The 13,668-nt window shown below is 39.6% G+C and overlaps 1 protein-coding gene across 1 annotated transcript in view; it reads right to left on the bottom strand.

Moving 5' to 3' along the window:
• The window catches only part of LOC140683530 (spermatogenesis-associated protein 7 homolog), a 34,540-nt gene that overhangs the window by 3,669 nt on the left and 17,203 nt on the right, over window positions 1-13,668 (bottom strand). Inside the window, exons 5-10 of the mRNA XM_072926133.1 lie at window positions 12,465-12,586; window positions 11,263-11,406; window positions 10,674-11,038; window positions 10,447-10,581; window positions 9,002-9,073; window positions 6,628-6,685 (exon numbers count right to left, since the gene is read on the bottom strand). Of these exons, the coding sequence (XP_072782234.1) occupies window positions 6,628-6,685; window positions 9,002-9,073; window positions 10,447-10,581; window positions 10,674-11,038; window positions 11,263-11,406; window positions 12,465-12,586 (896 nt within the window). The remainder of the gene's footprint in view (window positions 1-6,627; window positions 6,686-9,001; window positions 9,074-10,446; window positions 10,582-10,673; window positions 11,039-11,262; window positions 11,407-12,464; window positions 12,587-13,668) is intronic.

Genomic DNA, 13,668 nt, shown 5'->3' on the forward strand with positions numbered 1-13,668 from the left:
AACAAGAACCTCTTTTGCAGGTCACAGCTGTTGCAGCATGAGCAGTGCTTGAGCATCATCTGTGGTACTTCTGTGCCTTTACAGCAGTGTCTTAGGCACCTTAGCAGTGCAGGTAACTGCTAGAAAGCACTTGGCTCTTACCTTTAAGAGAAAGTTAACTTACTTCTTTTGGTGGAGTATGTTCTATGGGAAGTGCCTGCCTACAATAAGCTCCCATGGAATAGTGCTCAATGGAACACACAGCATAAAGTAGCAGCAAATTAACCTTTTCTGTGTGAGAATAATGTGGAAGATTGCTACATCAGAGTTTGGGACTGCATGTAGACCAAGGTTATGCCTACTATGTGCTCAGGTTCCTCATAGGTAAGACACCAGCTTAAACATACAGAATTAATTGGAGTGAAACAGGTGCTTTTTCATATTTTGTTGTGACCCCATGTGTTTCTCTATTTCAGCCTTACAAAGAGCCAAGACCACTGGAATTAAACATCTGTGATCCAGTATAATCATACTGGGAGAAGGGAAAATGGTGATGAAGTGCACAATCAGCAGTCTCGATTGCAGGTAGTTAGTGAGCAAGCAAACAGTTCACCTATCTTGGAAAGTACAAGAGTAGATTCTGTATGGCAGATGATTGCAGAGTGGACTGAGAGCACCTGACCAGTGTGGTTTGACTTGCTCAAGACTGAGAAAATTATTAGTATCACTGTCAGAATGAATCTAGGGGGAAATGGATTGCAGTTTAATCAATTGGCATTCCTAGAGCACTGTCACTGAACCTTGCTTTACTAAGAGATGATAATCCTGATGGCCTCTTTGTTCTGTGGAGGAAGACATGGGTATTCATGGCATGGAATGGAGTCTGGAAGCTGTCACACACAGAAAGGGAAAAAAATGGGCAGACTCTGCAGAGTTTACTGGGAAAATTTAAAAACTCTGGTTCAGTTTGAAGGTCATTACAACAAGGATTCGATCTCGACCACTTTAAGAGAAAATTACTTGTTCTGTTGAAACATGTTAAAGATAATGGACACTCTATGAGCTGGAAACACAGTACTTCAAAAGAAGTCACTTTTGTAGCTCAGAATACTAGTGTTCAGAAAATAAGGAGCAAACTCCTTGTGATATAAAATCCAGTGAATTTCTTCATGCACATGCTTTGTCAAACTGACTGATGAGATTTGCAATATTCATTTTATGTTTATTTTTTCTTTTAAGTATTGTGATAGACATTAAGAAATACTCAAGAAAGTGAAAAGAGCAACTTTAAAACCTCTTCCGTGACTCTAAAGAAATTATTACAAAAATTTCTGAATGAATATAAAAGTTATTCAAACCTATCTGCAGGGCTGCTCTTTGTAAATATTATAAGGTAATTTTATATCTTCTGTGTTCTGTTTTGCTGACTTGACTGCTAAAGTGAACCTTCAACAAAAGGAAAAAATCCAGTATAGCAGCCAAGGCTATGGAAGGCCAGGAAGTGTGAGAGTTTGTGGCCAGGCCTGCACAGTTCTGAGCTACCTGTGTTTAACTAGGTGAGTGTTAGTTTTACAAAAGTGTGTTTTACCTATGAGAGTTTCCCCTCTAGACCTAATTTTAAAGCTTGGTGACCTATAAATAAATCATCGTCTGGGTTAGGCTTGGTTTCAGTGGCCAAAGTAACCAAGGCAGATGTGAAGAATCTACCATATATGTGTCCTCTGATAGGGAGATGAATCATGTTTGGGTGGTACTTGTCCAGTTTTCCAGTTGTCTTCATGTTTGGAAACTCTGGTTTACATAGGCAACTTGAAGAAAAGGGTGTTTGCCCCTGCAGACTCACCACTGAACGTCCACTTTAAATGGGACGAGCTCTGCTGTATAAATGGCCAGAGTAGGCAGTGAAATTAGTACATCCAGTTGAAACTTCAGAAGAAATTGAAGAAATTTAAATTAAACTATTCATGGAATTTCTAGAATTTCGCCAAGATAGAATATTCCTACTTTAAGTCATGTGGGTAAGAGAACTTGTTTCACAGGACATTTCCCCTTCTGCCTGTGATGGGGCCACTGGGTCAGTACTAGTTTGGAAGAAAGTTTCCACATACCAGATGACTGACATTTTCTGTTGTGAGAAGAATAAACTTGGGTCCCGTGCTCATCTCAGAGCAGTCATTTTCATTTTTACTGGTTTACTTTTAAAACTTTCCCATGTGCAGTATCTAATTATGGTCCATTACAAAATGCTGTATTTAAATGGTAACAGTGCACAGGGCTGAAACGGACTGTTTGTAAGTTGCTTTGATGATTAAGCCGCTAATTATTGCATTAGCATTCCAAACCACAGTCGTTTGTGATGTGTCTCCTCCTTCGGCAATCCCATGAGGCATGATGGGCTAAGTAGAAAGAGCATGGCACTCCAGAAGGGAAGAGCCAGGGACATGTAGGAGATAGTGCCAGCGATTAAGCAGAGGTTGCTTTCTCCTGTGTCTGCTTCAGTGTGACTCAAGATAGTGCTGAGGTGTGGTACATCAAAAAGAGGGATTTTTTTTTCCCTTAGAAATGTAAAAATAGACGTTTCCACAAATGGCTGTGAAAGACCCTATGACACTTTCTGCCAGGCCTTATCACTGAGGCCATTCTTGCACAGTAGTCAAAGGAAAGTATTTTATTTGGTTGAATAAAGTGGCTTTTGGGCTTCCACACCACTGCGATATTCAGCTGCCTATGCTGTTCTATGTTCCTGCCCTGAAATGTTTGGTAAAACTGCAGGGTGCCATTTATCAGATGTCTTCCATCTTCCCCTCATCTGAGATAAAACTTTTGGTGTCATTACACTGTATTTTTTTCAAAATGAACACTTTATGATCCTCCTAAAGGCAAAGTCATAAAACAAGTGTAAGATATTACTTTGTGTCTTCAGAAGCTTTTGGTTTTATATGATAAAATTCCCAGAAATAAGTTACTTGGAACAGTTTGCTCATTGGAAGACTGATGGGTACTGGATCCCTCACCCCTGCAAGTGCTGTGGTAGTTTCCCATCAATTTCCTGAAATGATGCACTTACAGACCCATTTCAGTGGCCATCTCAAACCCAGGAGATACATTTTCCACTTTCCTGGATTATAAGGGCTACCCTTTTACTTGTACCTCTTAGCAAGGATCAGCATTTTTTTATTTTCAATGAAATATTTTTTATGGAACTGATAGCTTCCTGAAATGTATCTGAGTATGGATCAGGTTCTGCAGCAGATATGTCATCCTTGCACTTCTAAAGGTATAAAAGCAATGGTATTTGAGCAATTTGACTGTCTAGACAATTTTTACAAGCTTTCTTGAGTGGAGACCATTTCATTACTACAGAAAATGGGGGAACCTGTTTCCTCTGTGAAAATTTGTTGGAAAAACTCTTCAGTTTCTTAATTTGTGTGGTAGAAAAACAAATGTCTTATGCTCAATCATAAAAGAATGTTTGAATATCCAGAGCTGGCTAGGTGAAAAGAGCCCTCAGCTGAAGTCTTCTAAGCAGACCACTGAATGCAGACTGCAGAGGCAGTGAAAGAGTGTGACCAGCAGAAAAAAAATTTGCTGGAAGGATTGGTGCATGCTTTCTCCTGGGCATGCTGTTTGAGACTGCATGTTCTAAAGCAAAAAAAGTTATCTGTCTCTGTTTCCAATTGAATAAGGCAACTAATTACATTCTTCTTTCCCTTGGTCCCCATGTAACATCCCACTGAGTGTATGACCATTTTCCTGGAAAAGCAACGGTGCTACTCTCTTTCTGAGAGCTGGAGAAGAGGCTGCAGATACTAGAGCAGTGAATTCCACAGTAAGTGGGGAGGATTGCTTGGATGTGGTGTGTGGACAAACATGGTCAGCCAACATGTTTGGGTGGGTATAAGCACCCTCATGATGTTTAGCAGGCAGTAGAACAACGTGGTGGTTGTTTCAGGGAACAGATCTCAGACACTCTGCTGGAGCAAATGCCAGCAAGAACTTGGAGAGGAGAGTGTTGGATTTGGATAGCAAGTACACAGAAGAGCAGAGCCCAGAGGAGGAAGTACCCAAATAACAATTTTTGAGGCATCCAGTGTGGATAAAAAAAGGCATTGCAAAGACCTTGATATGTGTTTCCATCTTCTTATTTTGTCTGTCTGGTCCAGAAAGCAGTGATAGGAAATAAAACGAGTTTTTTTTTTTTTAAAAAAAACCCAAAGTTTGAAGACAGCAAAATAAAAGAGAAAAATAAATTTTTGTAGGACAAAAGTCCACTCACCATGAACTTCATTTCCATCCACTGGTCAGTTCACTTTTAAAAGCCACAAAGTGATTCAGCTTCCATTACTTTTCTCATGGGAATTGTGCCTGGTGTAATGTCACTTCTCACAAGTTTCTCATGGTGTAAGTTATGCTTACACTTCATATTTAATCTTTCCAAAGAACACTTCTTTCTCCTGTGTGTGCTGTATTCTTCTATCATACAGAGGTAGTTTGGTTCTTTTTCCTTTCATTGATGCATGACTAAACATGCAAATATTTGATTAACAATAATATTTTCATTGCTTGTCGTAAAAAATAAACGTAAAATAATCTCTACTTTTATTCGCCTCTTCTGAGTTTCTTTAAAATTTTTAGTCAGTTTTTTTGAAGGGGAAGACACCAGGCTTAAGCTCAACTCAGGTGCAGAACAATGTGTTCCTAGATATAAAACATGTTGCAGTGGGACATGGTGGAAATCTGCCACTGCTTACAAACTCATTCTTCTGGAAGGAATCATGTACCTTCAGTTTCTTATTAAGGTTTCTCAGCTCTATCTCTAAGGCAACAGCTGACCTTACAAATATGCTCAGCATCCTCTAGTCAGATTTAAAATACATATCCTCTCAAATTGAGGTGCAGCTGCTGATTTTTTTCCCCACAAAACCAATTTAAATTTCTCTAATTTCAACTCAGATCATTCCCTAAACACTTTTTCTACCTACTGCCTGTCAGTCCAGCAACTAAACAGTTACCAAAACACCACCTCTCCCGTAATTGTAGCACCTTAAAAGACAAACTAACATTCTGCATTCTAATTATTTTATAATTCATTTGGTTGTTGTTTATTCAATGCGCAAATCATGTGCAACTCCCACATGCCTAGTGTCGAAGGAAGTATAATTCTAAATGGTTAAAAATTTGCAGAAAGAAAATAAGTCAAGGTAGCTTGTTTAAAAGCCAGTCTCTGACAGCTTCTCAGAAGAGTTCCCACCTGAGTGTGCTGCAGCAATATGAGCTTTAGAATGAAATCTCTGAGTCCTTGAACCTGTGGATCATCTGACCCAATGAAATGTCTTTTTGTGCAGAGGCCTTTAAAGTAAGATCTAGAGTGGAACTCAAGCATCAGATCCCTCTCAAGGCTGGAATTAGCAGGCTCAGTCCCTGTGGGACATAGAGAAGAGCAGGATGAAAGAGCCCAGTGCCCCAAGCCCTGTGCACTGGGCAGAGCCCCTCCAATTAGCAGTTGGCAGGCAATGCAAGGAAGGCTGTGAATGAACTCCTGCACCCTCTGTGGAGCCCACAGTTCTGCAGCAGGCCCTTGGGAATGTGTTTTTATCTCTTTTTTTCCCCTTTAATTCAGAGTCTGTAAAGAAGAAGGAATTTATACTATCAGTTATTGGGAAGCAGAAAGACTTAGTGCCTTTTAAATCAGTGCTGCAGCCTCAGTTTGCAGTGCTCATGTCCCTCATTTTGCTCCTACAGTTTAACCTAGAGGAATTAGTTCAAAAGCCCAGTTGGACCATCTGCTCATGAGGTGTTGTATTTGGGTCTTCTCAGGTTTTGGAATCTGCCTTCCCATTTCATGGGAAGTGCTTCAACCAAACTGGGATAACAGCAAAGACAATGGCAATGCCACTAACACCACTTTCTCTGCAAATGACTCTTAAAAGGAAAGCAGTGTCTTCTTTCCAGTTTTTTCAGAGGGCACTTATAAGCTCTGCTCTCAGGAGAGGGCTCTAAACCCTGGATTAACACAGTCAAATGTGCTTTTGCTCATCCTACATAAGGTGCCAGACTTGCAGACAGGAGAGACAGGACTGTGGCTGTGTATTTGTGCCTGGCATTTTTTTTTGTTTCTCCACAGGCCTCTTCCCTCTCAGCATGGGAGATGTCCAGACAAGCATTTTGAGGTGTATAATTTTCAGCAGGCACCACCTGGGGAGCCTTAATGTTTGATTTAGAATTTTACACTTTGTTCTGGTGACCAAACCCCTAAATTCAAGCTAATAAATTGCAAAGTCATCTTACTGGATCTAGTCACAATCTCCAAGTCTATTTTGCTGGTCTACTCCAGAAAATAGTAGTCACAGCAAAAAAATGCAGCAGCAACTGTTTTTTGTGATGTAATTAAAGCTATTCTGCATGCTAACTACCTTATCTGTCTTTTAGAAGCATTATTAGAGCAATACAGAAAAATATACAGAAAAATCTCTCTTTACCAGCCCTCCATGGAAAACACCCTTACTGCTGCTTTAGTAGGGGGAATTTCTCCTTGCTTTTTATTAAAATTGCATAGTAGTCGTCTGCCATAAATTGTTGCTCAGCATTGATGTACAGCATTTCTACTGGAGATGACAGAATATTTAATGTCAGATGTTTTTTGCTCACCTCATCAAGGTTATACCTCTTACTTTTAATGTACAGTTGAAATACATCTTCTAATGCCCTTAAAAAAAAAGAAAAAAGGAACATCAGTGCAAGAAAGCTCAACTGTTCAAGGTCCATATACTTTCAAAATGAAAAATAACTATTCAGCCTTTTTCAGGTTTTTCAGATCACTTAAAATACATCCCAACCTTCCACTTTCCCTCCCCATCCTCCTGTAAGTGGATTTAAAAACTAAAATCTTAAACATTTTAAGGTTGTTGGATATTCTCATTCCAAGTGCATGTTGTTTGGCAGGAACTATGTTAGGTAAAGACTTTCGTGTATATAATTCTAATTTCTTCTACTTTTAATAAAAAAATATAGGAGTACTGGTGCTCCCCATCACCATGTAGTAGTCCCCCTCTGTGTTTTGGTGGGACCTAAGTCTCTCTTGCCACTGCCAAGTTCTGTTCCACCACATTGACTGAATGAAACTGCTGGGGGTACTGTGGTGCTGGGCAGTACTGCAAGCAGCCTCCTAGATTCATTTACAGCTCTTGTTCCTTTGTCCAATATGTGGTGCTGCTCAGAGGGTTTTGGAACTGCCTCTAGCCAACACTTTCTGGACTCTAAAGGTCATTTGCATGATCTCTTTGTTCTTGGGTCTCCTTTTCTTTAACTTCTTAGGGACTTTTGTGCTCATAGGTTGCTTAATAGGTGTACTAGGGAAAGGCAAATATCTGCAGAAAGTTCTCTCAATAAATTTTTAGAGCCATGATCAGCTATGAGCAAAACATGTGTGAATTCCTAAAAATAAAGACCTATCTGACTAGGGAAATTAGGTCTCCAGGTTCTGCAATCATAATTAAATCTAACCCATTTCCAGCAACGAGCTGGAGGGCTCAGCAGAGCTGGTTTGGTTTTATACTGTATATTAGAATTGAGAGGGCACTCATGACTTTATCTGCAGAATACTGGCCTAAATAAATGGAAACTTTAAAATGTGTCTATGGTATTAATCCTGCAGGGTAGCTAAGGCCACTAGTTTTGTCTCTTTCTTAGTTAGACATAAAACCTACTTAGAAACTCATCTTGTGCTTTAAAATGAAAGGATATTATTCTGTTATTAGAGACAACCCGAGAAGAACAATGGATGATTTTCCACATATTTTTAGTAAACTTTATTTTTGAGGGAGGAGTACACAGCATGTAAGCCACCTCCCTCTAAAGCCAGCAGAGTAGTCCTCTCACCCTGCAGGCCTGAGCAGGGACACAAACACACAGATCCTTAACTTTTTTTTTACTATATCTATGGGCTGACCCCAGGCTTTGTGACCATTTCAATGTAAATGAATTGGTGTCTTTCAAATTTGCTGGTGTTCCTCCCAGTGTATCCAGAAAATTTGTTTCTAATTTGGACCTTATGTTTGTCTGAAAACTATAATACCTAGAAGGAAGGAGGGAAACTTCTACCTTTAACTGATTGCTCAGAAAATAAACTAACAACACTAACATTGTGTCAATGGCCACTTTTTTTTCTTTTTAAGAGTCTTAAGAATTTTAACCCAAATCCTCTAAATTGAAAAAGAAATACCTTGGTGTCAGGTTGAGATGAATTGATTCTGGGGGATTGGCAACTCTGTAGCATCAAGCACTTAAAATCTTAAACATTGAGAGAAAATCCTCTATCAAAGGAGGAGTTTCTTCCAGTTAAGATGCAGACAAGAAATTGCTTAGGAAAGGGGCACTCAGTTTTGGCACTTTTGCCAGGGCTATAAAGAGCTCTGTGGTTTATCACAGCTCTCTAATATTAGAAATGTGTTGATTTACTCTTAGAATGTGCAGAACATGAGCCCAGAAGAAGTTGCTGCATTTAGACACCAGCAGCATGAGGTGTGTTCAGCTTTAACTTTTGTGTGGCTCATTAACTTGAGACTGCACATATCCCAAAGAAAGCAATCATTGCATTTATTTATTTTGCTTTGATAGGAGGGAGAAGAACTCTAAACACAGAATCTTGCTCTGATGAACTTTGCTAGGGAAGGCTCCATGGGTTGCTAGCTCAAGTTTGGCTGGGAACTGGAATGAGACAGTTGTAACAATAATATCCATCACCACCCTGTATAAAGGAATGAGCTTGAGAACAGGGCTAGTGAATATGACATTTCCATGTTTCTACTAGAAGTCAGTGGGAAATACGAGTCTGGCTGAGAGTATTTTCTGTTCAGCTACTCAGTTTGGATCATGACTCCCATACAGTGCAGTCACAAAAGTATTCATCCAATTAAGCTGAATCAGAGTTGCACTTTGCTGTCATTAAAACCACCAATCCTTTACACTGATTCATCAAAATTTTATTTCTCAAAGAAATAAATATTAAAGGCAAAGCACTTACTCTTTTTGGTAACAACTTCTAATGAAAATATCATTTGTAAGATTCTGGAGAAAACAAAGGTACTCTTCTTCCCTATACAAACACACAAACTGTCAGCATCTTTTTTAACATACACAGAATACAAATAAGGTTTACAATAACAACTAAAGAGGCAGTGGTTTTAGAGTAATTAAACAAAAGTGCCTAATCTATTTACTAGTCTTAATTTTTTTACTAATGAGGCTTAATAGTTTTTAAATGACTGGTTTTGACAATTCTGTTGATCAACTCTCAAAATATTCTAATCCATAAATTTCATTAATCTAAAAGATCTATGCCTTTTGTGAATAATCAGTTAAAAATAGTTCCAGTGAACAAAGTGTAGGTACCAGAAGATCATTTTAGTATTGTTTATTTATTAGTTAGTCTTAACATATTTAGCTTGCCTACAGTAGGAGGGGTGGCATGACCCAGAAAAACTCTTCCAGCTTTCTAATCCCACATTTCCCAAGCAAGTATCGCTCATGTAAATAATGAATAAGTATTATTTTTGGGTAGGTTCATGTTAGCAGAAATGGAAATCAGCTAATATAACCTGAGAGAAAGGAAGCAAATATAAAGAAAATCAGAATTTCTGTCAAAACTGAAAATCTTTATAGATTCCATACAAATACAACTACATTTTATTCAGAAGGGCATGCAAAATACAATGTTTGTTTTGAAAGAGGACTTAGAAAATCAGATCAGACCATCAAATGAAAGTAGGAGCTTCTCCAGCTAATATTGTTAAGTGAAGGTTTTGGTGGATGGAACAAGGACTGAAATAGTACTATCAAGCACAAGGCTATCATATATCATGCCTGTGGTTCCTTGGCTGAACTGTGTAGAAATTCAACATGGCTTCTGTAAAGGGGCATGTTGGCCAAGGAATTATACAAAACTCCTCTATCATGCATGGCTTTGGCTATTTTTAAGCAACCCTTAATTTAAAGTGCACTAAAATTTCCTAAATCAATCCACCATTCATCTTGAAAATTCACATGACTAATGGAGTGCAACCTCCAGACAAAATCTTGCATGACCTGTGACCATAGTCAGAGTGAATAGCACTTTGTCTGGACATTTATGGACTCCAGGTTATTATTTGAATGGAACGAAAGACTGTAAACCAACTAAAAAGCAAGAGTTCAGTCAAGTAGGAAAGAACTCTGCTCTCACAAAAGCAGATTTGTGTTGGGATACACTGTTTTCCACATCACAGGGTCTCATTTGTGTTTCTCAGAGAGATCAGTTACTTTAGCTGCTCCTTTTTTATTCACAGATGCCCACTGATCCTATCTAGCCCTGCATGCTGGATTTCTCAATTAAAACCTTAGTCACTTCTCATAAGACAGTTGAATATTTTGGTTTTGCTTTTAACAAAGATTCCCCAAAGCCACTGACTACATTATGCATTTCATTCCCACATAACCAGGACAACTTTTGTGTATGAGTAGTGTTTTCTGCCCTTTTTTCTTTGTAACTCACTGGGTATACTAACCTCAATTGGCTGCTGAGAAAAGTGAGCAGAATGTGGTCTCATATGTGCATTCTCTAAAAATCTGAAAGATTAAAAGCACAGTGAGAAACAGTTATGATTCAAATGATGTGTTTGAAAACGAAATTGTGTAACTTTTAGCATTGATGTCAGCACCTGTGCAAGCCTTCTCTCTTCTTGCTGTTGATGCCTGCTGATTTAATTGATGTTCTGCCTGGGGAGGAACTCCTTTTTCTAGAAGGAGGATTATAATACCTATATTTTACAAGAAAAGGTTGATGCGATGTCTTCAAGATCTGGGGGGTAAAACGCTGCTTCTTTTCTGTAAAGTAAACTGCATGTTTGTCAAGGAGGTCCCCAGAGTAGGTTTTATGAACAGAGTTTTGAAATGCCTTCTTCCTGTTGTGACTGCCCAAAGGCATGTGAGGCTGCAGGAGGGGTGAAGCAGATGATCTGTGGGCACTAGGACTGTGAACTGGTGTGTGAGACAGAGCACATAGAGCAGTATTTGGGACTGTGAACTGGTGTGTGAGACAGAGCACATAGAGCAGTATTTGGGACTGTGAACTGGTGTGTGAGACAGAGCACATAGAGCAGTATTTGGGACTGTGAACTGGTGTGTGAGACAGAGCACACAGAGCAGTATTTGGGACTGTGAACTGGTGTGTGAGACAGAGCACATAGAGCAGTATTTGGGACTGTGGACTGGTGTGTGAGACAGAGCACATAGAGCAGTATTTGGGACCGCCTTTCTTGTAGCAGAAGCCATCAGCGGAGTCCTTGAAGTGAACCTCTGACATGATACAGGGAGAGGCTGCTCTCTCTTTGTCCTGGGATAGTTGCTCTGACCAGACAGTGGGTGACCATTTTCCAGCAGTGCCCAGTTGATCTGAAAGTTAAAGAACAGAACTGACAGAAATATTACATAAGAATTCGCTACAGACACTATTTCCGACAAAGTAGCTCACACAGGAAGAATTTTAAGAAACTGTTTTCAAGCTGGCTCAGTTGGTTTTAAGAGGTGTAACTGACTTGATCAGTTCTGGGGCCCACAGTTGGTGGTTAGTTGGTAAAGCCATCCTGCTGCTGTGCTTGAGCTAATTAACCAGTCCTTTACCTAGTTTCCTTTTCCTTCCTTCTCTTTACTAAGCTGAGGTTTCTAATAACAACTAGTCTCAGGAAATTACAGAAATCCCATTTGCCTTGCCAGAGCTGACAGAAGGAGAACAGGAGACTTTTTTCTTACTTGGGCATTGTGTATTATTGCCTATGGAATTGATGGCTCAGTGGCAGTCTCACAGTCCTCCTTCAATGGTTATCTTCTGTTCTCTCTCCTTGTGGGCCTGTGCAGGTGTAAGCACGGCATCATCTCATGGGTTTGAAGTCAAACAGAGCCACTACTTTCCTCACAAATATCACCAAGGTGAAATTGTGATCTATTGCTATTCATCTCTCTGTGAGAAAGATTTTACAAAGCAAAATAATGCATATTGGAACTGGATAATGTTTGTAAACATTGGAAATCTAGTGGTAAACACACTATGATTCTCAAATTATATAAAGTCTTGTGATCAAAATATAGTCTGCTGAGGAATTTCTGCGTAAGAGAGACATTGGACTGTGGTAGGATGAAATGCTTTGTTTCTTGAACACATTTTAGTCACATACACACAGCCATAACATGGATAACTGTAGGGACATGTAGGCCATGTAGGGACAGAAACAATTCAGTGGGAGGACAGGTGCCAGGTGGCAAAACTGAGAGTCAGATATTATCTCTGCTTGGCTAGACTATAAAAAGCCATACTGAACAAACCTGCATGTAACTGCTGTGCCATGGGCACTCTCCACACCATAGAGCACAGCTAACTAAGGGGAAAATGGGCTTTTTCATGTGGCTCAATGCCACCTGTGTGACAGGTCTTATGCTGTCAGAACATCACATACCTCCTGCTGGTTTGGAGAAATACTTCTGCACTTGACTGGTGAGGCAGGAAGACCACGTAAAAGATCCTTCTTGCATTTCTCGAGGGTTTGAATTAGTCTGTCTCTTTTCTGCTGGTCCTTGTCTGTACATGTAAACATGAAAATGCATTCTGTTCCTGTTAATTCAGTGATCCGGTCATAGAGTATCGCCCTTCATTCTTATTTTTGGCCACTAAAGACTATTCTGTCTCCTCCTTTTAATACCGAGTAGCAATCACAGAAGGCAATCATTCTACCTTTTACTGTTGGCTCTTGCTGCTTCTGTGCTCAGCACACATCTGAATTTGAAATCAGTGTGAGCCAGAACTCCTTTACATCACTCACACAGTCAGTAATGAGCTACTGGAGAGATAAGAGAACATGAAAACATTTTGTTCCCACCCTGTGCATCTTTTCCCCTATCCTAGACAGAAGATGAGACAGGTCAAGACAGAAGAGCTGAGACAGTTGAGTAAGGATTCAAGTTTATGTACTAAGAGTTGGGTGACCAAAGTCAGGCTTCCACTGTGGTCTGTGCAGGCAGCAGTCCTCATTCTGCACTGGTCAAACTCAGCCTGAGAAGGGTAGGGTGAGCCTTTTGTTAGTCTCTCACACACAGAATGAACAGAAACAGACTCAGCCTTTTGGCACTGGCACAGAAGCTGTGGATGCCCTAGTTCTGAAGTGTCTGAGGCCAGGCTGGGTGAGGCTCTGAGCAACCTGATCTAATACAAGGTGTCCCTGCCAATGGTAGGGGGACTGGAACCAGATCATCTTTAAGATCCCTGTCAAACCAAACCATTCAATGATTTCATGACCTCCTGATCATCCTGAAAATATGCAAATGAGAGTAGAAATAAGAACACTTATTCTTTTAATCATTATTACTATATAGAATATTATAGAATTTAATATGTAATGTATTATATATTAAGTATTATAAAGTAATAATAAGAAAATACAGGGGTTGGAGGCAGATATGAGTTACCCAACACTATAAAAGCCCAGGGCTTTTATATATTGGCCCCTATAATATATTATATATATTTTATATATGGCCCCTATAAAAAGGGCCATAATTATGTATAATGCAAAGCTTCTCACAATTCACCATCTTTTATCAGAACCTTCCTTTTAACAGTGCAAACAGGAATGATGCATGACCAAAATGTTCAACTCTTTTTAC

Source organism: Taeniopygia guttata, chromosome 3 (genome assembly GCF_048771995.1).
Source record: "Taeniopygia guttata chromosome 3, bTaeGut7.mat, whole genome shotgun sequence".
Classification (NCBI taxonomy): domain Eukaryota; kingdom Metazoa; phylum Chordata; class Aves; order Passeriformes; family Estrildidae; genus Taeniopygia; species Taeniopygia guttata.